This window comes from Schistocerca serialis, chromosome 3 (genome assembly GCF_023864345.2).
Source record: "Schistocerca serialis cubense isolate TAMUIC-IGC-003099 chromosome 3, iqSchSeri2.2, whole genome shotgun sequence".
Taxonomy (NCBI): domain Eukaryota; kingdom Metazoa; phylum Arthropoda; class Insecta; order Orthoptera; family Acrididae; genus Schistocerca; species Schistocerca serialis.
In genome coordinates this window covers 129,573,161-129,598,815 of record NC_064640.1, presented here as the reverse complement: position 1 = coordinate 129,598,815, position 25,655 = coordinate 129,573,161, and the positions used below count along the sequence as shown (strand labels likewise).

The 25,655-nt window shown below is 42.8% G+C and overlaps 1 protein-coding gene and 1 pseudogene across 1 annotated transcript in view; both read right to left on the bottom strand.

Annotated features, from left to right (window-relative positions):
* LOC126469827 (circadian locomoter output cycles protein kaput) overlaps positions 1-25,655 on the bottom strand; it is an 825,094-nt gene that overhangs the window by 518,186 nt on the left and 281,253 nt on the right. The window contains exon 2 of the mRNA XM_050097116.1: positions 6,295-6,485. Coding sequence (XP_049953073.1) covers positions 6,295-6,485 — 191 coding nt within the window. The remainder of the gene's footprint in view (positions 1-6,294; positions 6,486-25,655) is intronic.
* Positions 4,411-4,528, bottom strand: LOC126472145 (5S ribosomal RNA; annotated as a pseudogene).

Here is a 25,655-nt window from a genome sequence, read left to right as displayed (position 1 = left end):
GTGCCTTATAACATTTACCATTGTAAAGGCCGTAAATGAAGTGAACAGTACCGAAAACTGTATTCCGCGAACTCCCACATGCAGCGCAGTATGACATGTTTTAAACCTCACGCAAGAGCCACCATTCACCAGACGACGTATTTATTGGTCGTCATGTGGCATACGTTAACTAGAATGGCGTACGCCTTGCTCTACGTGTTACACAAATCTTACGGTAATTCTGATGCGTTGCATTAAAAGCATACTTCATTTCACAGTAGAATATACACGAAAACTGGAAGATAATGCGTTCGATATTCTATAAGAATACAGATCTGCTGTTTTCTGATTACGATGCGTCCCGTGCTATTCAGATAAGTTATATGAGCACGCAAATTTTGTAAGAATCGGGACACTGCAATAAAAATTATTCTACAACTCTATTCAGAGTTTAACTTCGAGTAATAATATTTACTTCAAAACGTAACCATGTCCAGAACAATTTATTCAAGTGGCGAACTTTGTTTTCATTTGTGTTATTTGGGTCATACGTCATGTAAGCTCAAAAACAGACTACGTTGATGCAGTGATTAGACAAAATAGAATGAAAAACCTTGAAACATCATTTTTGGAGCGTGTTCTATGATTTAAATATAGTACGCAGTCACTGACTTTGGTTTTCCCCCGTTATGTAACTCCACTGAAAGTGTTTTATGGTGTCAATTCACCCGTTGTTGCGGTTTAGAGTGAGTATACCGTCGTATTGGAACTTAAAAGCTTTAAACACAGGCAGATTGTAGTGGATCTAATATGACGTGATGTTCGTGAGAAACTTCGTTCCCTACACACAATAGTGGAAGAGAGACTAAACTTATTGATAGTGAGAGGAAGACACTAAAAGGGATTTCTACCTCTAATACGGTGACTACTGCCACGAAAATCAATACTGATATTAACATGTGCGTGGATAACACAAAAACAGTGGGGTGGATTTTGCATAAACAAAACGTTCATATTGAGGCTGCTCTTGCATACCAAGTGACTATCGACAAATATAAAAATCCAGGGCTGTCATAAACTCCATGAAGATTTTTCGCGAAAGACAAACTCTCAAAGTTTTATTTGAACGTGGTGAGGAAAGTTAGTTTGGAAAACAACCGACATAGCCAACAACAACCGTAGTTTCTGAAAATGCGGGTGAAGCAGGCAGAGAAAGCATATTCTGTGCTAGAATTTGCGGGTTGCCACTCGATAGTGAGTGTGCAAAGAGCTTTCTGTGACAAACTTCACAAGACATCACCAGTTTACAATAGCACAGCGAAGTAATACAAAAAAATCGAGGACGATGGTTGTTTGTGCGATGCAAAGCGTAGCATGTCAGAACAGATATTGGACCATATTAGGGATGTGATGTTGCGAATTCCCACGAAGTCTACCTGTCGAGGCTGAGCGGAACTCAGCCACCACTTTGGAAAATCATTCATAAGCGATTAAGAGTAAAGCCATACAATTTACAGTTACTGTAAACCATAAGCCATGACGACAAAATGCGCCGTCTGCAGTTCTGCATCGATATGTAGAATCGCCTTGCAAATGATGACTTCGCAAACAAATTAATCTTCAGTGACGAAGCCACTTTTCATCTTTTGGGAAAAGTCAACCGACACTAACCACCCATATGTGTGGCAGAGAATCCACATGCAGTTGTCTAACATGTCCAGGACTCCGACAAAGTTAACGTGTTCTGCGCCGTGTCCAAGAAGTCTATGGACACTTACTCTTCGCTGAGAAAACTGTCAGTAGAATCTCGACATGCTGCACTTGTGGCTCGTGTCACAACTTGACATAATCGCAAGGCTTCCATCTCTCAGCATGATGGCATCTTTTAACATTTCCACAATAGTGTTCGAGACTACGTGAATGAGACATTGCCTCGTCACTGGATAAGCCGTGTTGCAGACATTGACGTGGCGCTGCTCGAGTGCCCACCACGGACGGCAGAAATGACGCCTTGCGATTTTTTCTTCTGGGGCTCCATGAAATGGCTCTGAGCACTATGGGACTTAACAGCTGTGGTCATCAGTCCCTTAGAACTTAGAACTACTTAAACCTAACTAACCCAAGGACACCACACACATCCATGCCCGAGGCAGGACTCGAACCTGCGACCGTAGCAGCCGCGCGGTTGCGGACTGCGCGCCTAGAACCGCGAGACCACCGCGGCCGGCGGCTCCATGAAGTATAGCGTTTATGTTCCACCTCTGTCACAGAACCTCGAAGACTTACGACATCGAATCGAAGCAGCTATTCTTAACATTACTCCCTAATGCGCTGGGCCGGGTATAGGCAGAATTAGATTACGATTGAAGTGTACTGGTGCCGCAGGGTGGACGACATTTTATAAACATTGTATAAAATGATGAGGGCTTATCTTTCACCTACTGTATCATTTGACACATTGTTCTTGGTCGTTTACCTGCACCGATTTTTTAAATGTTTCATGGACAGTTTAATAATCGTGTGTAATGTGGCCCAAACGGCAAATTTTACCCCGAGCCTTACAGCGGGAGTGTTTACCTACAAGAAGCTGATATCTTTAACTATATTTCTCCAAATGCGAAGCCGAGTGAGTTAGCGCAGTTATTAAGAAGCAGTTCTCATGTTTTGTCACCGTCCGATTATCCTGACGAACATCAGATTGTACCCTTCTATAGTGTCACGTCATGTTGATTTTCACAGCTATGTATAATACGAGATTAGTACTCCAACTCTGATGGCTTCGTCTTCCACGGGACGTATAATCTTTACTTTTTATTTCTTCTTCAACTCCGAAGAATTACGTAATGGTCTGAGCTGTCATGTGGTATTTTTGAGAGGGTCCTGTGACCACAATGAAAGTAAAAGTAATTGTTAAGGTCTATGAAGCAATTTTAGGTAACGATGTTCGTTCGTGGGTCTTTACAGACCTTCACAGCTCTCTTATTCGACTAATGTAGAGTGATTGTGGACTGGCTTGGAAGAAAAAGGTCCAGTTTCAGAAGCTAAGAGACAAAACTGGAGAGACGTTGTAAGGAGATTGTAAACGGCAACAATCTGACCGACACTGTTGGGAAATTGGGAAATTAAATCAAAAATTGATATTCACGTGGTCCATGAATATAAAAACAAAAATACTTTTCCGTGACCTTTATCCAGCATCGCTTAAGAGACTAAAACTGTTTATTTGCGGAACTGCAAAAAAACTCAGTGATGCCGACTTATCGAACTTCATGGAAAGTCGCAGTTCTTTGGACGCCACGAGAGCCCCTATGCGATAATTTGTAGGTGTTGAGTTTATTAATTTTGTCCAGCTGCCGTATATCAAAACAAGTTTTCGTTTCCAGTACTAACACAAAGCAAGTATATTAAAAACGTAAATTCTGTTTAGAAATAACAGGAAGCACTGATTAAGGCATTTGAAACCTCTTTCAAATTGTCCTGGAGATCCTTCAGCAAACAAAAGATATTCGTTCGAAACCATTTCGCACAATGAAGAACGGAAGTTATACCGTACAAAGCTGAAATTTCTAACGGCTATGTCAATTTGAAATTAGGAGAGGGCATAAATTCTGATGTTCACAAGAGTGATAAACTGATAACGTTCAAGTAGATTGTTCTGACACAATCGTATAGGCAAAAAATGTGAGAAGAGTAGTCTGTTTTCCACACACTAAACACATAAAAGAGATAGGAGGGCTACAAAGATCCCCGCTGTTCACTCCCTCCCTCCCTCCCTCTCTCTCTCTCTCTCTCTCTCTCTCTCTCTCTCTCTCTCTCTCTCTCTCTCTAACAACGGATCGTTTCCTACTAAAACTGAAAACGGATGAAAATGTCATTTTTTCTTTACTATTCGAAGTTGTTTATTACGGTTTCCAAATTTTTTTCTTTAAAGTAGACTAAAAATAGCTGTGGTCGCAAACGGTATATTTTCCTCGTAATAATTCTTTGGACTGTCATAATGGCGTGTCTCGGAAGCAGTGAATTTGCCAACGGAATAAAAAAATACTGAATTTTGTTTCAAACACTATGCCGATATTACCACCTTGCAAATCACTTTCAACTAAATTTTAAATGTTTAAACAGAAGTAGATACGAAATGTGTGAATATGAACTGTCCATAACTGTTATATTGAATTATTTCACAGTGATCCATACTTTCATAAATCAGATACGTTTGTAATTGCCGTATTGAAAGAGAGAAAAACAATTAAAAACTCCACCCGAACAGGCCGAGATGGCCCAACGGTACCGACCGGCCGTGTCATCCTCAGCTTATAGGCATGTGGTCAGTGTACTGCTCTTCGGCCGTACGACAGTTTACGAGACCGGAGCTACTGCTTCTAGATCACGCAGCTCCTTAGCTTTCCTCACAAGGGCTGAGTACACCCTGCTCGCCAACAGCGCTCGGCATACCGGATGGTCACCCATCCAACTGCTAGCCCAGCCCGACAGCGCTTAACTTCGGTGATCTGACGGGAACCGGTGTTGCCACTGCGACAAGGCCGTTGAATTACCGTGTTGAACCGTACTTTCATTTCGCCCACACATAGTGCTAATAAGGTTTCTTAAATGGTTTTTATTTTACACTTCGAATCGAATGATGTACACTACTGGCCATTAAAATTGCTAAACCACGAAGTTCACGTGCTACAGACGTGAAATTTAACCAACAGGAAGAAGATGCTGCGATGTGCAAATGATTAACTTTTCAGAGCATTCACACAAGCTTGGCGCCGGTGGCGACACCTACAACGTGCTGACATGAGGAAAGTTTCCAACCGATTTCTCATACACAAACAGCAGTTGACCGGCGTTGCCTGGTGATACGTTCTTGTGAAGCCTCGTGTAAGGAGGAGAAATGCGTACCATCACGTTTCCGACTTTGATAAAGGTCGGATTGTAGCCTATCGCGACTGCGGTTTATCGTATCGCGACGTTGCTGCTCGCTTTGGTCGAGATCCAATGACTGTTAGCATAATATGGAACCGGTGGGTTTAGGAGGGTAATACGGAACGCCGTGCTGGATCTCAACGGCCTCGTATCACTAGCAGTCGAGATGACAGGCATCTTATCCGCATGGCTGTAACGGATCGTGCAGCAACGTCTCGATCCCTGAGTCAACAGATGGGGACGTTTGCAAGACAACAACCATCTGCACGAACAGTTTGACGACGTTTGCAGCAGCATGGACTATCAGCTCGGAGACCATGGCTGCGGTTACCCTTGACGTTGCATCACAGACAGGAGTGCCTGCGATGGTGTACTCAACGACGAACCTGGGTGCACGAATGGCAAAACGTCATTTTTTGTATGAATCCAGGTTCTGTTTACAGCATCATGATCGTCGGATCCGTGTTTGGAAACATCGCGCTGAACGCATATTGGAAGCGTGTATTCGTCATCGCCATACTGGCGTACCACCCGGCTTGATGGCATGGGGTGCCTTGGTTACACGTCTCTGTCACCTCTTGTTCGCATTGAACAGTGGACATTACATTTCAGATGTGTTACGACCCGTGGCTCTACCCTCCATTCGATCCCTGCGAGACCCTACATTTCAGCAGGATAATGCACGACTGCATGTTGCAGGTCCTGTACGGGCCTTTCTGGATACAGAAAATGTTCCACTGCTGCCCTGGACAGCACATTCTCCAGATCTCCACCAATTGAAAACGTCTGGTTAATGGTGGCCGAGCAACTGGCTCGTCACAAGACGCCAGTCACTACTCTTGATAAACTGTGGTATCGTGCTGAAGTTGCCTGGGCAGCTGTACCTGTACACGCCATCCAAGCTCTGTTAGACTCAATGCCCAGGCGTATCAAGGCCGTTATTACGGCCAGAGGTGGTTGTTGTGGGTACTGATTTCTCAGGATCTATGCACCCAGATTGCGTGAAAATGTAATCACCTGTCATTTCTAGTATAATATATTTTTCCAATGAATACCCGTTTATCATCTGCATTTCTTGTTGGTGTAGCAATTTTAATGGCCAGTAGTGTACTTCTTGACTATAGGCAATGGTCAGAAGATGTCACTTGTTTTTGAAAGTGGATACTAATAAATTTGTGATGAACGCAACTACGAAAGAAAGTAAAAACATTTTAAAAATGAAAAACAGCTGTATTGCTATGGTGGTCTCCCAGCATGCTTCACTAGTGACTTCCATTTGCTGCAAAACTTGCGCAGCTTGGTGTGTTCCACGAAAGAAGACGTGTCCTCGGAGAAGAGGAGGGGATGCGGCACAGAAGTGCAGCGTAGCGCGGCGCAGCGGCTGACCTTGAAAGTAGCTCTTGGTGCGCAGGTAGCTGACGGAAAGGCGCAGGATGGAGAGGCGGTCCAGCTTGGACAGGATGTTCTGCTCGAACGGCAGCAGGCTGGCCAGCGTGTCCAGCTCGGCGTTCAGGCGCTCGCGGTGCCGCTTGCTGGGGTTGCTCTTCGTCACGCCGTCCTTCGGCGGGGGCTTCAGGCTGCAACACGCACATCACCACTCCTTAGCACATGGGTGGTTCGAATCTAGCGAACTTAAGTACTTTTTGATGCTCTTACACGAACATTTAAAATAATAATTAAAAATCAAAAAAATGAAAAAAAATTATGATATATTGCTTAGTTTTTAAGGACAACCTGGCGAGTTTACGACAGGACATTCAAACATCACAAAAGGATATGGAAATTCTTAAAGAAACACCAGAAATAGTATGGCTGCAAATATCTTCTGAAAAAAAATAGAACATGTCTAGTAATAACCTAGAATCCGACATTATAAAAACAAAATTCAGAATGTCCATTATAATTATCCGGGCTGTTATGCCGTGGTCGGTTGATGAATTCTGTGTCAATTCCCATTGTTTCGTCCCCGTCTGCGGGGTACATCTTCAAGGGGGGTACCACAAAAAGAACTTTTTCAAAGCGTTTGGAAGAGCACAAGGGCAATTGTAGGCGAGGAGAAACGGAACGATCAGCTGTTGCGGAGCATACTTTCCAACCAGGTAACCACCATATTCGTTTTGAGGAGACGCAAGTACTAGCGGCCACAAGCGGATATTACGAAAGGCTCTACAGGGAGGCAATCGATATCGCCAAACATCCTAATAATTTCATTCGAAAGGAGGAGGGCGTGAAATTAAACGGTATATGGATGCCGATGTTGAAGAAGATGTGTATCACCCGTCCACCACTAGGTGATGGCAACGGCGATCGACGGCGACGGACAGCGGCCTATTGCACTGACGTTTTCAAAACACGTGGCGTCACGCCTCGGCGCAGGGGCGCGCGGTCACAGAATTTAGCGGCAGTCAGTAGCGAGCCAGTGGGTGTGTTGAAACCTTCCATGGAGCTACAGACCACCTTGAAGATGTCCCCCGCAGACGGGGACGAAACGTTGGGAGTTGACAAAGAATTCATCAGCCCACCACGATATAATGGACATGACATTTCCGGCCGTGAAAGTCTACATTTTAGTAAAATACAGGATACCTGAGAGAGTGTCTCAGGTCTAATATGTAGGTGAAACCATTCAGGCAACTGACCTGGCGAAAAATTGTGACGAAATTCTTGTCTTAAAATGGAAACAGCTTCCAGGCTTACAAAAGACATCCATAACAAATGTGCATCTCAAAATACTCTACAACACAGCCATCAAACCAGAGTACATTTATGGGGCTGAAACACACATTATTTAACAGTAAGAGGGACTCGGAAGTAGTCCAAAAGAGAGAATGAAGAGTAGTAGGTTAGTTCATATCATACACAAGAAGGAACGCACATACCATGACCAAATAAAAAATTTGAAAAGTTCATCAACATTTATTCAGACATGAAATAACGCAGGCTAAAATTGTATGGTGAATGACATGATTCCACCAGGCCGTGTTTTAAATTACTTTATTTGCACATCTAGTTTAGGACATTCTCCATTTTCAAGTGCATCAATAAAACACAGAATACCCCATAACAAAAAAATATGAAAAAATAAAAAAGAGCGAAAACATGAAAATCGTATAATATCCACTGTAATTATAGTTTTATATGTTTGCTATATTTTATTTTTTTTAAATTTTTATAAGTGTGTTGTATGTGTTTTAGATGTACTTGAAAATGGACAGTGCAAATTAAGTAATTTAAAACACAGCCTGGTGGAATCGTCGTTTTTCTAATTTATTGAGGCTGTGGGGCCCACCCTGAAGAGAAACACGTTCTATGGGTATATTAAAAGAATGGAACCAAACATATTAACTACATGGCAGTAAAACTAAAACTAAAACTGAAACAATAAAAAGAATCGATGCAGTAAAAGAAGGAAGTAGACAGAAAAAAAGGCATAAAATTGACAAGTGGACAGTTGACCTGTCAGAAAAACCCAAGATGACAGGAAAAATTTGGTCTGACGAGAGGAAAAGCAACCATCCTGAGAGAATCTGAGTATTGTGGTCACAATGGTAAGCTAACACAAAACTCTGAAAATGCCGCTTGTTGTGCATCCTCTGGTCCAGTATGGCTCAAAGGTAAATAATCTTCGTTTTGTTATACCTTTGACCCTCATCAGCCCCGGGTCGGCATGGCTAAGAACGAATTTGGCACGGTTAATTTAAGGGGCTGCCAGATGCCCTCCCTTCGCAACCCCGCTACCCTCCGGCTCGGTATATGTGTACCTAACTTCTCCTCACATTAGATCCACTAGCTCTAGAAAACCTCAGTGGATTTGCTGCTGTTGTCATGGTTGTACCAATTAAATGTAAAAAGAAAACCTGCCTGAGATGAACTTTTTAAGTTCCACTACGGCGGTATATTCACACTTAACCACAACAACTACAGACGAATCGATATCATAAAATGTTTTCAGCGAGGCCCTGAGTGAAGCGTTATTAATGTGATAGTGAGCGAAAGTGTTCTAAATGTTTGCGAATCGCGTAACTGAGGCAGGATTTGGGTAACGGCCCGGTGTTTTCCTAGTCGGATTGGGAAACCCCCTGAAAACCACATCCAGCACACCGCTCTCATCGTTAATCCGCTGGGTGGATTGGATCTGGTGTCGGCACACCTCCCCATCCCAGGAGCAGCACTTTAACACGCATGTCTATTCAGGCGGGTCCCAAACGTGAATAATAATAATAATAATACGTATAAAAATAAAAAAAGGGAGACGAGCACCTATGAAAGTACGTGAGAGACAGACAAGGCGCGTGAGAAAACAAAAGAATGAAAGAATTTCAAATGATATGCAAGATTATATAGGAAAACAAGCGTATTTCGACTGTAGCCACGCACAGGATTAGAATATAAATATTCAGTTTTGAAGTTTAGTGTATGAACTTATTAATATTGCTAGTAAAAAGAAGCATGTGCAATTTTACTGATCCTTTATCTGAACGATAGGAACGTATGTACTGCTCTGATAAAAGTCAAAGAGCATGGACGGGAAGCAGTAAGTAGGTGAAAAGAGAGTGAGGCAGGATTGTAGCCTATACCCAGCGTTATTTCACCCGTACATAGAACAAACTGTGAAAGAAACTACGTGGAAATGTTGAAAGGGGGTTAAAGTTCAGGGAGAAGGAAACTTTGAGGTTTGCCAGTGACATCGTAATTCTGTCAGAGACCGCAAAGGACTTGGAAGAGAAGTTGATTAGAATGGATAGGATATTGAAAAGAGCTTATAAGGTGAATATTAATAAAAAGTAAAGAAATAGTAATTAAATATAGTCGAATGAAATCAGGCGATGCTGAGGGACTTAAATTAGGAAATGAGGCACTAAGAGTATTATGTGTCATGTTAGTTTTGTTATTTGCGCCGCAAAAAACAGACGATGACAGCAATGGAGAGGATATGAAGTGCAGACTCGCAAGAGTAAGAAAAGCATTTTTGCAAAAGAGTAATATGTTAACATCGAATAAATATTTAAATGTTAGGAGGTCTTTTATAAAGGTATTTGTGTGGTGTGTAGCCTAGTACTTAAACGTAAATGTAGTACGTAACAAGGGTTGCAACAGTCTTGTTCACTCAAGTACGAGCAGCCCTTAGCGGCTCGCCATCTTATTTACAACTATTCATGACGTCGCCTTTCCGGCTTAGAGTTTTTTAAAATGTGACTTGTAAGTACTGCATCTCTTTCCAGTCAGTACAAACTTTAATTTTATTAATGTATTATATACCTAATACGTTTTAGAACAGTTAGTTTAATTCTGAAGACGACGCTCATAGTATCGTCGAAACCTGGTCAATTCAGACTTAATATTTGTGACCGAGGGCTTATTTGTTCTAATATAATTCTGACACGGTCACTGAACCTTAGCAGCTATGTTCAAAGTTTTACTTGAAGCAGTGTTTGGATAGAAGAGTACGTGTGGAATGCGAATGCTGATTTTTGAAGTCAGTAGGTTACGTTGAAGGATCAGTAAGCAACGAGATGCAGTACACTGCAGAGCGAACAGCAAGTCCTCTCTCTTTCTTATATAGGAGAATACATGGTCTTGCAAATCGAGAAACGAAACCTAATATTAGTCAACTGCAGAAGTGTTCAGGGTAAGGTGCCACAATTATTTTCACTTATTAACAGTGGTAACGCTACACTATACTTGGAGCAGAAAGGTGGCTGAAACAAGAAATAAATAGCAACATTTAATTCAGAATAGAGTGCTTACTGGAACTACAGGCTGAACTCCAAGTACAGGGAAAAATCAGTAACGTCTAGTAAGGTAAATACAGTAAGAATGTGGGAGAATCCAAGTGAAGATAATATTGAAAGTTCGGCAAAAAATGTAATCAGATGTTCTATTGCTCACCTCCATCAAGAAACAACGTGACGAAAAGTTTCGGCGAAAGTTTTGAAAATACCACAGAAAAATTCCTCGATCAAGTGACAGTGATAGAGATTTTGGTTTGCCACGTGTAGATTGGAGATACACACATTGCATTTGTGGCGTGACATGAGGAAGTCAGTGACCTACACATGATGTCAGAAGAAACATCCCCATCTATGACATCATCATTATTACATTACAAGATATGCCCCTTTTTCAATAATGCCATCAAGATGTCAGATGGTAGGAGATGGAAAATTAAAGAAGGAGGTGGCATTCGTGCGAAATATTTTTCAGCTAATCACATTGCAAGATGGCGCTTGCGGGAAAATTTTTACTGCCGAACAGAAAACAGTGAATATTTTTGCTACAGTGATCAAATTGCTCACTGTGTGTGTGTGTGTGTGTGTGTGTGTGTGTGTGTGTGTGTGTGTGTATGAACTTACGTATAATCAAATACTTTTCAACGTGGCACCCAAAGAAACTTGTGACAATACTCCGAATACTTTTGAACATGACGCATAAAGAAAACATTCACTTCCCTGAGGTTGCAATTTTTTTTTATAAATTTCGCTATGGATACTTTTGAAAATGGCGGGCTTTGGGAAAATTGTGTGTATATACTGTACTGTGATTGGTTGTAAAAATTTTACCCACCAATGTCATCTGGCTGTTTTTAAATTTACCGTTACCCGTCATCTATAATTTTTCGATTTACTGTCATATTTAATTTTCAAATTTACCGTCATCCGAAATCTTGATGAGGTCATTGCAAAGTGACGTGCGTCACAATGATGACTTCGTAGATATGGGCATGGCTTTTGACGCCATGGGTAGGTCACTGACCAGCTCACGTGACGTCACAAACGTAAAATAGTGCACCAGGATCCCCATCGATATTTTAATACGGACATAGATTCTGGTGTCATTGTACACATGAAATTTCCAAAAATTGGCTACAGAAATTGGTTAGTAACCCACTAGTGCTGAAAATGTGTTTGATCTGCTGGTAACAATTACACTCTGAACTTATCGAGTCATTAAATGTAGAGTTGGGGTATAGGAACCATTAAGCTACAGTAGCATCATTCATCAGCAGTGCGGAGCTACAAGATAGAAACGCATTCTTACTTAACGAAGAAAGAAAATGACCAAAACTACCTTAGTAGGCAATAGCAAGCATTCAGTACTTGGGAGGAGAGTGTGGGTGGTTACGGAATAAGTTGAGAACTATATCATGAAGACAGTGACAGATGGGAGCGACCTACTAAAGGTCAACAACGGTTTACAAAGTTTCTTAATAACAGAGAGAACTTACCAAGTAATAGAAACGAAGTCGATTCCTGGCTCAAAGGCATAAACTGAACAAAGTCAAAACAAGGACAGCTATGTAAGACGCGTTCAATGAAAGTATCACACTTGCCGAGTTGTCAAACAAATATAACAACTATGGTTCTATATGAAATAAATCAATAGGCCAAAGTTAGTTGTTCATATTATGAAGAGTGTAAATGTCAAACGCTCTGAGTACCAAATATTACATTTGTCAGGAGAATAAAAAACAATGTATCTCTTTTTGTATACAACGTATGTTTATTCAGAACATTGAGAAAGTATTCTGATACTTATGCTGCTCAAATCATCACTGCAAAAAATAATGAGACAAATTAGAAAATAAATAATGTATCAAGGATATTCAAAGTGTCATGCCAGGGAACTGACTGGCTCTAAGTGCCAATAAGAAGGTTTGGGTTAATATGTGCCATGATCATTGAGGCGTTACGTTATTTTGTCATAGCACCAGTATAGAAATGGAGGAGTAATATTGTAACTAGCAAAACTGTAGACAACAAAGAGCATTTCTTATATCTTTTAAATTTCATACAGCACAATAATAAAATTATATTGAAGGAGGAAGATTTCTCACTACTGACTTCTGCTTCTTACACAGTTCCATTATTGGGATCAGACGTTGCAAAATTTACTGTAAAACTCCCTCTGCCGATGAGGAGGATATGTTAACGTCGCCGGCCGCGGTGGCCGTGCGGTTCTGGCGCTGCAGTCCGGAACCGCGGGACTGCTACGGTCGCAGGTTCGATCCTGCGTCGGGCATGGGTGTGTGTGATGTCCTTAGGTTAGTTAGGTTTAAGTAGTTCTAAGTTCTAGGTGACTTATGACCTAAGATGCTGAGTCCCATAGTGCTCAGAGCCATTTTTTTTGTTAACGTCGTCAAAAGGTTTTTCTGTTTGGAACTGATAAATATGGCTGGAATTTTAGACATCAGTTACGGTCCTTCATCTGTTTATTGCTTCGACATTTTCCCATTCTCTTGTCTGTGAGTAAGAACTTTTAATAGCTATTTGAGATGAAGGAGTGTAAGACAACCCGATCATATTGAATTTGGAGATGTTACACGCATGCATTGACAACAGTGTTTCAGCAGCATCTTTAAAATTAAGTAATCTTGTGTAAATTCTGACGAACAAAAGTTCTACTTTCGCTTCTTCGTTTCTCTATAACTGCACAATCTCTGTAGCAGCTCAAAAATATGTGTCCATTTACCAAAAACTTGGATGTTATCTCTTCAAACCATCCTTGGCTGAGCAAAGACCTCGATGCATGATACTTTGATCTTCAGAGGAAAGCACTTCGTGGCACAAACACCATGTAGTAATGAATGTTTGAAACATTTATTCAGTTATTTGGCATGTGGAACAAGTCTAGGGACGTGCAACAGTGTACCGAAAACACAATGGTACTGAAAACGTGTTTCGTGAAAAAATGGCACTTAGATGGTATGAAATTTCCACTCCTCATATGCTCGTTGGTCACGGTGGTACCGAAACAGAAGACGACGAAACGAAGACTGAAATAATGAATTAAATCATCCGAACTGCTTCACCGAAAATGATTTGAGCACAGCTCGCACTATCGACAGTTACAAAGTTGCAAAATGGACGATTAGAAAAAGAGAACATGGAATTAAAAACGGAAAGGTGATATCAATTTTATTCCACGTCGAATATGTAGAACTGACTCTTCCAGCAACAGTCTGAGGCAGGTCTCTGGAACAATGGAGTATCCTACATGCTTTGAAGAAGGTGCAGATCGTTTTAATGTGTTTCAGAAGGATCGTAGGACAGATGTGCAGGACTATTGATCTCTTTCTATGACATCAGTTTATTATAGAATTATTATGAAACATATTTTGTGCACGTATATGACGACTTTCTTGAAGACCTTTGAAATCTTCGGCAGGATCAACATGAATTTCGGAAGAACCGACTAGTTTGCTCTATTCACGCATCTAGAAGGCTGCAGATAGTGCAGCACAATCCACACAGGATACTAGTAAAAATAAACTACCTGCTTACGGAATATCGAAACAGGTATGTTATTGAAGTAATGACTTTGTAACAAGCATAACACATTGAGGAAAGACTAAAGAAATCAATTCACGTGCGAAGGACGTCTCTCACAAAATACTCGTTCGAAAAATTCTTGATTATTGTTCGTCGATCTGGAACCGTGTAAGGTGCCTCTTACCTGAGGAAGACACTTTTACTAGTTTTAATAAATTATTGTCTCTTATTGATGTATTCACGATAGTTAGGAAGTGCTGTAGTCCGTAGCCGGCCATGAATCGGAGAGCATTTCCCAAGCTGGCTGGCTAGGTGACGAAGCGACCATACGTCGCGCGTAGTGGGGTGGGGCTCGGCGCTGGACCGTAGCAACAAGCGTCAGCCTGGGAAATATACATGACGGGAAGTACAGCCATCTTGGCGCCAAAGTCACCGATTTTGTTTATTTATATTTAATAATTAAATTCATTTATGACAACATGAATACTAGGAGGAGCCTCTGGATGTTTAAAACTATTTATCATAATTTTGCCTCGTTAAAATTCACACCCGTTCATTAACAAATGCATATCTTAGTAAGTACGAACTTGATCGGAAATCCACCAACTATGACGAAACTAGTAAGAGATAAGGACTGCGCGCCAAAGTCGGGAGTCGGCGTTATGAGCTCTTCCTGTCTTGTTCGATGGTAGCCATGCTCTCGGGTACGAGTAGTTCGTGACATGAGTGATTCATTATTGATCTAATAGGAATAAAAGTGATATTACGGCATTCTGAATGTTAATTTCGGGTAAAGAGATACCCCAAAGTTGATCGACAGCAATTTCAGACAATTAGCTCCCACCGACAGAGACATCCAGTGCGCCAATGAAGAATCTGCACGGGACGACATTTACGAGAGCTGTACCGCGCACAGGTAGAAGGAAATCCGACGACATGACCCACCAAGACGGATCAAGAGAGGTCCGACTTACACTAGCAAATTCCGGGTGGAAATGCTGACCACTCGTACTGTACGTCACATATACCACCCTCTACGGACTCGCGGCTAAGCTTAGTAATAAAAGTATCAGTTCAGAAGCGAGGGGATTTTGCAAATATTAACAAGTTGAATTAACGGAAGAAGTAGAGAAATGTAAGACGTTTCCCCACGTCTCGCGACAAATATGTCCGCTCCGGCAGCTGAATGATCAGAGTGAAGGATTGTCAGTCCTCTAGGCCCGGGTTCGATTCCCGACTGGGTCGGGGAATTTTCTCCGCCCAGGGACGGGTTGTTGTGCTGTCCTCATCATCATCCTATCATCCTCATCGACTGCAGGTCGCCGAAGTGGCGTCAAATCGAAAGACTGGCATCCGGCGAACGGCCTGCCCGACGGGGGGCTCTAGCCATACGATGAAATTAAAATTAAGAAAACGACAAATATGAGGTCCGGTTATCAACTATCTTCTATTGATTTGAAAGTTATCTGCTGCAAGAGTCATTGTTGTGGCATATTATGCACAGAGAACTCCAGTTGAGCAGCTTGCATTTTTACATGGCAATAATAATAATAATAATAATAATATGCGCCCACTGGAAAGCAAAATAAAGTTGTATTCATCTCAGGAAAATATGTTCCCTGGAAGAAAAATAAGTGGTGGGACGATGTAATGAGAAGCTCTGTTCTTGCGGTGGTTTGCTGGAATAGACGTACTGTAGCTGTTCCGGTGTATTGTGAATGTTTCGGTAACAGACGGGTTAAAAAAATCTTTCCTGTTTCGGTTGGGAGTGTTACTAGCGCTAGAAAAACCAACTCTCATATTGTCAATTTATAATGAAGAGTTTTTGCTAATCACGTATTAGACTTGGAACGACATTACATATGCAAAATTTCCTAGTTCATGAAACGATACCTTAAGAATGTAAATGATTTGGAGATAGAACCATCATGCATCTGGTGAAAATATTTTCTTCTTGCTACCTGTTATCCAATACGCACCTCCGTAGCCTAAGACGGTAACGCACGCCTATGTGGAGGTCCGCCTTAAGCAGTGTAGTTAAATGTCAGCTTCAGGCATCGCTCTGAAAGAAGCGAGAAATTAATTAACACGGCTGCTATGTAGGGAACGGTTTGTAATGGATATACGGAGATTTCTGGCTACATAGCTTGTGTTACCCGCCTCGGAAGCCTGGGTCACTAGCGCACATGTGTGGTGTGGCGTTCGACTCGAAAGGACGCCGGTTCGAATCCCAACCGAAACAGGAAAAATTTTTTTAACCCGTCTGTTACCGAAACATTCACAATACACCGGAACAGCTACAGTACGTCTATTCCAGCAAACCACGCAAGAACAGAGCTTCTCATTACATCGTCCCACCACTTATTTTTCTTCCAGGGAACATATTTTCCTGAGATGAATACAACTTGAGTAGGCGCTGTACGCCTCGTGCGAATACAATCACTGTGATGCCGCTCCATCTGTCTGCGGCGAACCAAAATGCAGCCATCGTTTTCGCTGGCGGAATTTGGACGGCAAGTGGAGGAGAGGTGGTTCTTGATCACCAGTTTTTGCGCCAATCTTTTGGATTAAATTCCAAACTTCTCCGAAGTGTCTCATGAAGTGACTACTTGTGAGACTGTTGATGGCGATCCGTTCGTCGGATTGGGATGTTAAGCTGGATGGCTCACTTGGTTCTATGGTTCTATTCGAGAGGAGTAGGCTATGTGCCAGCACTGGTCCCTTTTCTACATTCACATCAATCTACGTAGATACTCCGCAGTCCACGGTAGGTACATGTCGGAGGGTACCCTGTACAACCAATAATCATTTCCGTAGGTATCAATGGCCAAAGTGCCGTGGACACGCACCAACTGTGATTTGTGGTTGTACCCAACAGCACCCCAAATCATAAGACCTTGAGTAGGCGCTGTACGCCTCGTGCGAGTGCAATCACTGTGATGCCGCTCCATCTGTCTGCGGCGAACCAAAATGCAGCCATCGTTTTCAAGCAGACAGACCTGGATTCGTCTGAAAACGCTATCTGATGCCGTTCCAGTCCTCCTGTCGTCGTTCCACGCACCATTGCCGTCTAGCACGTTTCTGCGCATTCGTCAGAGGTAGGCGGAGAAGTGGATGAGGTGCACGTAACCTATTCCGTAATAACCGACGACGGACTGTCATCCCTGATAGTGTCCAGTGTCTTACACTGTTCCAGTGTTGCGCCAGAGCCGATGGGGACGCAGATTTGTTCTACAATACCATTCGAATGAGGTGTCGATCTTCTGGGGGGGGGGGGGGAGGGGGGGGATGTGTGGCCTGGGTGGTGCGACTTACCCATCTCGTCTTGTTCTACAACCTTCAGTGAACCATTCTGCACGTACCTGTTGCACGGCCGAAACACTTCGTCCCCACGAGCAGCAATTTCCCGCATGGATTCATCACGTTCGGTCATGCCAATAATGCGCGCCTTTCAGACTCACTGATTTGACGGTACGGTTCGCGCATGCTTCTGCGAGGCATCCTGCACGTCTGCGCAAGTCACACTGATCCATTACCTTCGGTTTATATAGACGACGGTAGGTGCTATTGGGCCGCCATATCGATGTTGACCTCGAACCTGTAGGCCGACATGGCTCAAATGCTAATAATTTCTGCAGAACACACTATTGTACATATCCTGTGAATATGAACGTCCTGACACTAGTCGTTAAAAGTGTTCTGCTTTTTTCCTGAACATGAGTGTACGTTCTTCCATTCGAAACCGGCCTCGGTATCGCATCGGTAAGACACTAGTATTCGTTATCAAATCACAGTACGGACATCCACTTCTAGACTGTTTTTTTTTATCTAACTTAATTGTCTAAGGAGAATGACAGAGAGATTTCATTGAAAGCACATGGCTGTTTCCCTTCCTCATCGTCTCTGTGGTGTCACCGCCAGACACCACACTTGCTAGGTGGTAGCCTTTAAATCGGCCGCGGTCCGTTAGTATACGTCGGACCCGGGTGTCCCACTGTCAGTGATTGCAGACCGAGCGCCGCCACACGGCAGGTCTAGACACACTTCCTAGCACTCGCCCCAGTTGTACAGCCGACTTTGCTAGCGATGGTTCACTGACAAATTACGCTCTCATTTGCCGAGACGATAGTTAGCGTAGCCTTCAGCTACGTCATTTACTACGACCTAGCAAGGCGCCATTATCAATTGCTATTTATCTTGTGATGCATGTACCGTCAGACCGATGTTCACCAATTATGGATTAAAGTTAAGTATTCCAGAAGCTACGTACTATTTTTGCTACTAAAAGACCTTGACCTGTTCCAGACCTCACGCCATCCTACGTGAGCTTAAACGCGTGCCTTTCGGCTTCCTCCTAGTGACTTGGTTGTCTTGCCAAAGCACAACAGTCTCAATCCCAGATTGTGCTCCGTCTCTAATGACATCGTCATCGAGGGACGTTAAGCCCTAAACTTCCATTCTTCATCCCTTTTAATTTGTATTTGACTACACACCACAGGCACAAAAGGAAGCCCGTCTTCGTAGCCCGTATACTTAAAACCAGGCAATACCTTCCTATGCGGCATATAAACGATTAATTTTCGTTTTTCTAGATCAGCCAGTCGCTTCTTTCAGAATTTCGGAAAATGAGATGCTAGTGCGTTCCACGTGTTAAATAACGAGAGCAAAAGAAGCTTGGTGGAGCGCGTGGTTTGACAGCTGTCTGGATAGGGCGTGTACGTGCTTAGAATCCGCAAGTTGTACGTCGGGCAGTGTGCGTGACTACTACGTATCATGGCCGATGCGAATGGGGGATGCTCGATCAATTCTACATTAAATAGACACAAGTGATTCCTAAGAGCTGGCGGGCCGTTACCGGCCGCAGAAATCGCTCCAATTTGTCTGCCCGATAGGCGACACGCATACGACATAATCGCTGCTGGCCAAACAAAGTGTATACACTGTCGATAGCTTGTACCCAACTTCTCTCGATTTGACGCGGCGATTAGAGGGAACAAGGATGTCGGATGACGCAGAAGCCTCGCTGAATTTTAGAAGTTTGTAAACAGGTATGTTACATGTAAAAGAAACGCTTGCTGCTGTTAGTTGCCTCGAGGTAGTTCCGTTCTCTCGTAAAGCAGACTTCATGGGTTTTAGTGCCATCGCGGACATGAAGGTACATTTTGAGGTGTCGTTTATATGTTCTCTAAACACTTTATCTTTCTAGCCAGGCGTACTGAGACCCTTAAATCCATTAGAATGTGATTACACCGAGGCGTTGAACTCTAGTTGTTGAAGGCTAGCTGACGGACGAAGTCTGGAAATCGCATTCATATATCAGATCGCATCAACATGTATATAATCTCTGGTAGTTCCTCACGTAGCTAAACAGCGTGAATAAGCTTTTTCTACGTGTCGCAGATATTCATTTAGTGGTTGTTATTCGTCATGCCTCCCAGCATTTCTATATTTACATTGCTCCCAACCATATCCGAAAAGCGTACGACAGATAACAGTCGCTCGGTCTGATAACTTTCGTAAATTATGGAGAGTAATGAGTGATATTTGACATACATGCTTGAGAAAGATTTATCATGTTTGACAATAAATAACGAACCATCACACAGGGCCATTTAGAGTGAAAATTATACACGAGCTAGAGAGACTTAAAATGTCTATTTGGCGACAGGAAACCAATGAAGTGAAGCTGAAAAACAAACAATCAGTCTCTCGAAGATATCGAGTTCTCACAAGGGAACCTCCCCATCGCACCCCCCTCAGATTTAGTTATAAGTTGGCACAGTGGATAGGCCTTGAAAAACTGAACACAGATAAATTGAGAAAACAGGAAGAAGTTGTGTGGAACTGAGAAAAAAATAAGCAAAATATACAAACTGAGTAGTTCATGGGAAGATAGGTAACATCAAGGACGCTGGTACAGCAGGAGCTCCGTGGTCTCGTGGTAACGTGAGCAGCTGCGAAACGAAAGGTTGCTGGTTTAAGTCTTCAATCGAGTGAAAATTTTAATTTTTTATTTTCAGTTTATGTGACAAACTCTTATGTTTTCATCACTTTTTTGGGAGTGATTATCACATCCACAAGAAAACCTAAATCGGGCAAGGTAGAACAATCTTTTTACCCATTCGCCAAGTGTACAAGTTAGGTGGGTCGACAACATATTCCTGTCGTGTGACGCACATGCCATCACCAGTGTCGTATAGAATATATCAGATGTGTTTTCCTGTGGAGGAATCGGTTGACCTATGACCTTGCGATCAAATGTTTTCGGTTCCCATTGGAGAGGCACGTCCTTTCGTCTACTAATCGCACGGTTTTGCGATGCGGTCGCAAAACACAGACACTAAACTTATTACAGTGAACAGAGACGTCAATGAACGAACGGACAGATAATAACTATGCAAAAATAAATAAAGTAAAATTTTCACTCGAGGGAAGACTTGAACCAAGGACCTCTCTTTCTGCAGCTGCTGAAACTACCACGGGACCACGGCGCTACCGCGCTCACGTTCTCCATGATGTTGCCTATGTGACCCGTGAACTACTCAGTTTGTATATTTTGCTTATTTTTTCATAGTTCCACACAACTTCTTCCTGTTTTCTCAATTGATCTGTGTTCAGTTTATCAAGGCCTATCCAATGTGCCAAGATATAACTAAATCTGAGGGGGGTGCGATGGGGAGGTTCTCTTGTCAGTACTCTTCACACTCACCTCACATTTGTCCCATTCCAGAAAATGCCGCTTGATGTACACTGGGCGTTCGGAAATTCCCGTTCCAAACTTCTGGGACTTCTAGAGGGGAAAGCACATAACATTTTGAAGAGGATCCCAGGTTTGAAAACGTACCGTATTTGTTCTAAAGAAGCTATTTCAGTGGCATACACCAGCTAGCCTTTATGGTGTCTGAAACATTAAAGTGAGTGGAGAAAGGTCCAGGAAAAATGGTCCCATTTGAAGATTTGGCTTGTATGACGCCCGAATGTTGCAGCTACATCTACATTTACATACATACTCCGCAATCCACTGCGCATGGAGGAGGGTACCACGTACCACTACTAGTCATTCCCTTTCCTGTTTCACTCGCAAATAAAGTGAGGGAAAAACTACTATCTACCAGCTTGCATAAGAACCCCAATTTCTCGTATCTTATCTTCGGGGTCCTTACGCGAAATGCACATCGGCGGCAGTAGAATCACTCTATAGTTGACCTCAAATGCCAGTTCTCTAAATTTCTGCAATAGCGGTTCGCCGAAGAGTCATTTTCCCAACACGGATTCCCATTTGAGTTCACGAAGTTTCTCCATAGTACTTCCCTGCTGTTCGAACCTACCTGAGACAAATCTAGCAGCATGTATCTGAATTGCTTCGATGTCTTCTTTTAATCAGGCCAGGAGGGGATCCCAAACACTCGGGCCGTACTCAAAGAATGGGTCGCACTAGCGTTCATACGCCGTCTCCATTATGGATCAGCTACACTTTCCAGAAATTCTTCCAATGAATGAAGTCGAGCTTTTGCCTTCCCTGCCACAGTTTTCACATGCTCGTTGCTCCTCATATCGCTTTGCAAATTTACGCCCAGATATTTAAACGACGTGACTGTGTCAAGCTGGACACTAGTAATGCTGTATTCGAACGTTACAGGATTGATTTTCCTACTCATCCTCATTAACTTACATTTTTCTTCACTTAGAGCAAGCTGCAATTCATCACACAACTACAAATATTGTCTAAGTCATATTGTATGCTCCTACAGTCACCCAATGGCGACACCTCCCCGTTCGCCACAGGGTCATCAACAAACAACAGTGCATTGTCGCTCACCCTGTCCGTCAGATGATTTATGTATACAGAAAGTAAGGGCGGTCCAACAAGTCTTCTACATCTACATCTACATGGTTACTCTGCAATTCACACTTAAGTGCCGGGCAGAGGCTGCAAAGAAAACCGCCTTTGTTTCAGTGACTGCCACCCCAACTCTCGTATCATATTAGTGACACTCTCACCCCTATTGCGCGATAACACGAAACGAGCTGCCCTTCTTTGCACTTTTTTGATGTCCTCCGTAAATCCTACCTGGCAAGGATCCCACACCGCGCAGCAATATTCCAGCAGAGGACGGGCAAGTGTAATGTAGGCTGTCTCTTTAGTGGGTTTGTCGCATCTTCTAAGTGTTTTGCCAACAAAGCACAATCTTTGTTTCGCCTTCCCCACAATATTATATATCTGGTCTTTCCAATTTAAGTTGCTCGTAATTGTAATTCCTAGGTATTTAATCGAATTGACAGCCCTTAGATTTGTGCGATTTATCGTATACCCAAAATTTATCGGATTTCTTTTAGTACCCATGTGGATAACGTCGCACTTTTCTTTGTTTAGTGCCAATTGCCACTTTTCGCACCATACAGAAATTCTCTCTAGATCATTTTGTAATTGGAATTGATCATCTGATGATTTTACTAGATGGTAAATTACAGTGTCATCTGCAAACAATCTAGGGGGGCTGCTCAGATTATCACCTAGATCATTTATGTAAATCAGGAACAGCAGAGGGCCTATGACACTACCTTGCGGAACGCCAGATATCACTTCTGTTCTACTCGATGATTTACCGTCTCCCTGTGACCTCTCTGAGAGGAAATCACGAATCCAGCCACACAACTGAGACGATACTCCATATGCACGTAATTTGATTAATAGTCGCTTGTGAGGAACGGTATCAAAAGCCTGTTGGAAATCTAGGAATATGGAATCGATCTGAGATCCCTTGTCGACAGCACTCATTACTCCATGGGAATAAAGAGCTAGCTGATTTGCACAAGAACGATATTTCCTGAATCCGTTTTGGTTATGTATAAATAAGTCATTTTCTTCAAGGTGACATATAATGTTCGAGTACACTATATGCTCCAAAATCCTACTGCAAATTGAGGTCAGTGATATGGGTCTGTAATTCAATGGGTTACTCCTATTTCCTTTCTTGAATACTGGTGTGATCTGTGCTACCTTCCAGTCTTTAGGAACAGACATTTCGTCAAGTGAGCGGTTGTATATGATTGCTAAGAAAGGCGCTATTGTGTCTGCTTACTCTGAAAGGAACCTGATTGGTATACCATCTGGACCGGAAGACTTGTCTTTCTTAAGTGATTTGAGTTGTTTCGCAACACCGAAGAAATCTACTTTTATGTCACTCGTGCTAACAGCTGTTCTGGTTTCGAATTCCACAATATTTACTTCGGTTTCTCTTGTGAAGGAATTACTGAAAACTGTATTTAGTATCTCCGCTTTAGTGGCACCATCATGGAAACATTTCCATCGCTATCGCGCAGTGACGGTATTGACTGTTTTTGCCACTGGTGCACTCTACATACGACCAGAATCTCTTTGGATTTTCTACCATATTTCGAGCCACTTTCGTATCTGGGAACCTAAATCATAAGTTCGGACCTTCTTCGATATTCTGCAGTGGGGAACCGTGTCAAATGCTTTCCGAAAATCTAACTTTATCTGGGCAGTATATTACGGAGAGCTGTGCAGAGAACGTTGCAGCACTTCGCTAGGTAACCGACTTTGAACGTACGTGATCATCGCTGAAGACGCGTATGTCATACCATATCGGAGATCAAACAAGAATTCAGTCTTCTGAGGTTACACAATGTCTAGGGTGAACCTTCAGTATTGCGGAGATGTAAACCGTCCGCAGGACAAGTGTTTGACGAACAAACGTGACATTACCTCCACAGAGCCATACGGGGCGACCGACGGTGTACTATGATTCAGATCGCTGGCGATTTGAATGTGGGCCGTCACGAACCCATTTCTACCACGACAATACGGAGACAAGTGCACCGTGTACGCTTCAGCTGTCGATGATCGACTCGTGTTCCTTTTCCTTCTCATTACTTTTGCCGCTCAGTGTTGTAAGGAATAGCTGGCAGATAGTATCTTTCATTCGGTTCGTGATGCTTTTCCGGATCGCTCAGATGCTACAGCTTTCGAAGTTCTACAGTCACGGACGATAAATGACTGTACTTCACGTGATCGGAAGGACCATTCTGCTGTTGCCATCGATTCTCTCACACATTTATAAACGGTGCATTAACATTAATGTTACCACCGAGTATTTTCGACATTAACGTGCAGAAACTACTTGCAGACGACAGTAGCAGTGGAGAGCATATAAAATTTGTCGGAAAACAGTGCAGTCGTTGTCGTAAGGCGGAGAGATTCATCTGACGTCCAAGTGGGCATGATCATTGGCTTTAAGGTCAAGGGTGGAAGTATTTCAGAAATGGCTAAGTTTCTAAACTGTTTGTATGCCGCTGTGGTTAAAGTACACTACCCTCCATAAGTAACATCTAGTAATTATAGACAACGGAAAGGAAATACAGTATAAAAATGCATTTTGTTGTTTTCCAAATGTTTATTAAGCTCAAATAATACACAGGAAGATGCAACAATTAAATTTTCAATTCCTCAATATAACCACCCTTTGCTTTCACCACTGCCTTGCACACTCTCGGCATGCACTGCGTCAGTTATGCCAAGGTTTCAGTTGGAATTAATCTCCATTCTTGCTGCAGGACATCCCACAATTGTGACCTACTCATGATTTCCCGTTTTCGGATCCTCCTGTTCAATTCATCCCATAGCAGCTCGATTGGGTTACAACCAGGGGATTGAGGCACCATTCCATGTTTTTCAATATTTTACGAACCTCTAGAGATTTCACATAGTTCTGACACAAGCGAGACGTATGTTACGGGTCGTTATCTTGCTGCAAGACAAACCCTTTCCCAATCAGACGCAAACCAGATGTGTTAGCATGTCGCTGGAGAATGGCATGATAATCCTTTTGGTGCAGTTTTCCATCTATTTTCACCAAATCTCCGACTTTATTCCCTCGAAAGGATCCCCATTTCACCGGCCGCGGTGGCCGAGCGGTTCTAGGCGCTTCAGTCTGGAACCACGTGGCTGCTACGGTCGCAGGTTCGAATCCTGCCTCGGGCACGGATATGTGTGATGTCCTTAGGTTAGTTAGGTTTACGTAGTTCTAAGTCTACGTGACTGATGACCTCAGATGTTAAGTCCCATAGTGCTTAGAGCAATTTGAACTATTTGATCCCCATTTCATCACAGAACCCCCTCCACGCTTTACAGCTGGAATTACGCACTGAGGATTCAAGCATTCATGGGGTAAACGGCGTACAAATTGACGGCGTTTACTTCCAAATAATTCGAACTTGGATTCATCAGTGAATAAGACCCTTTCCCAATCCCCCGCTGTCCAATATTAGTGTGTCTTAGCCCACTGAAGCCTTTTGTTCTTGTTAACACGGCGCAACATTGGTTTCCTTGTTGCTACATAATCTCGGAGGTTGTTGTCTGCCAGGCGTCGTCTCGCTGTTGACTCACTCACCGGTGTATCCCTCGTTGCGTTTAGTTCGGCAGTCAATTCACGGACAGTTTTTAATCTGTTACGT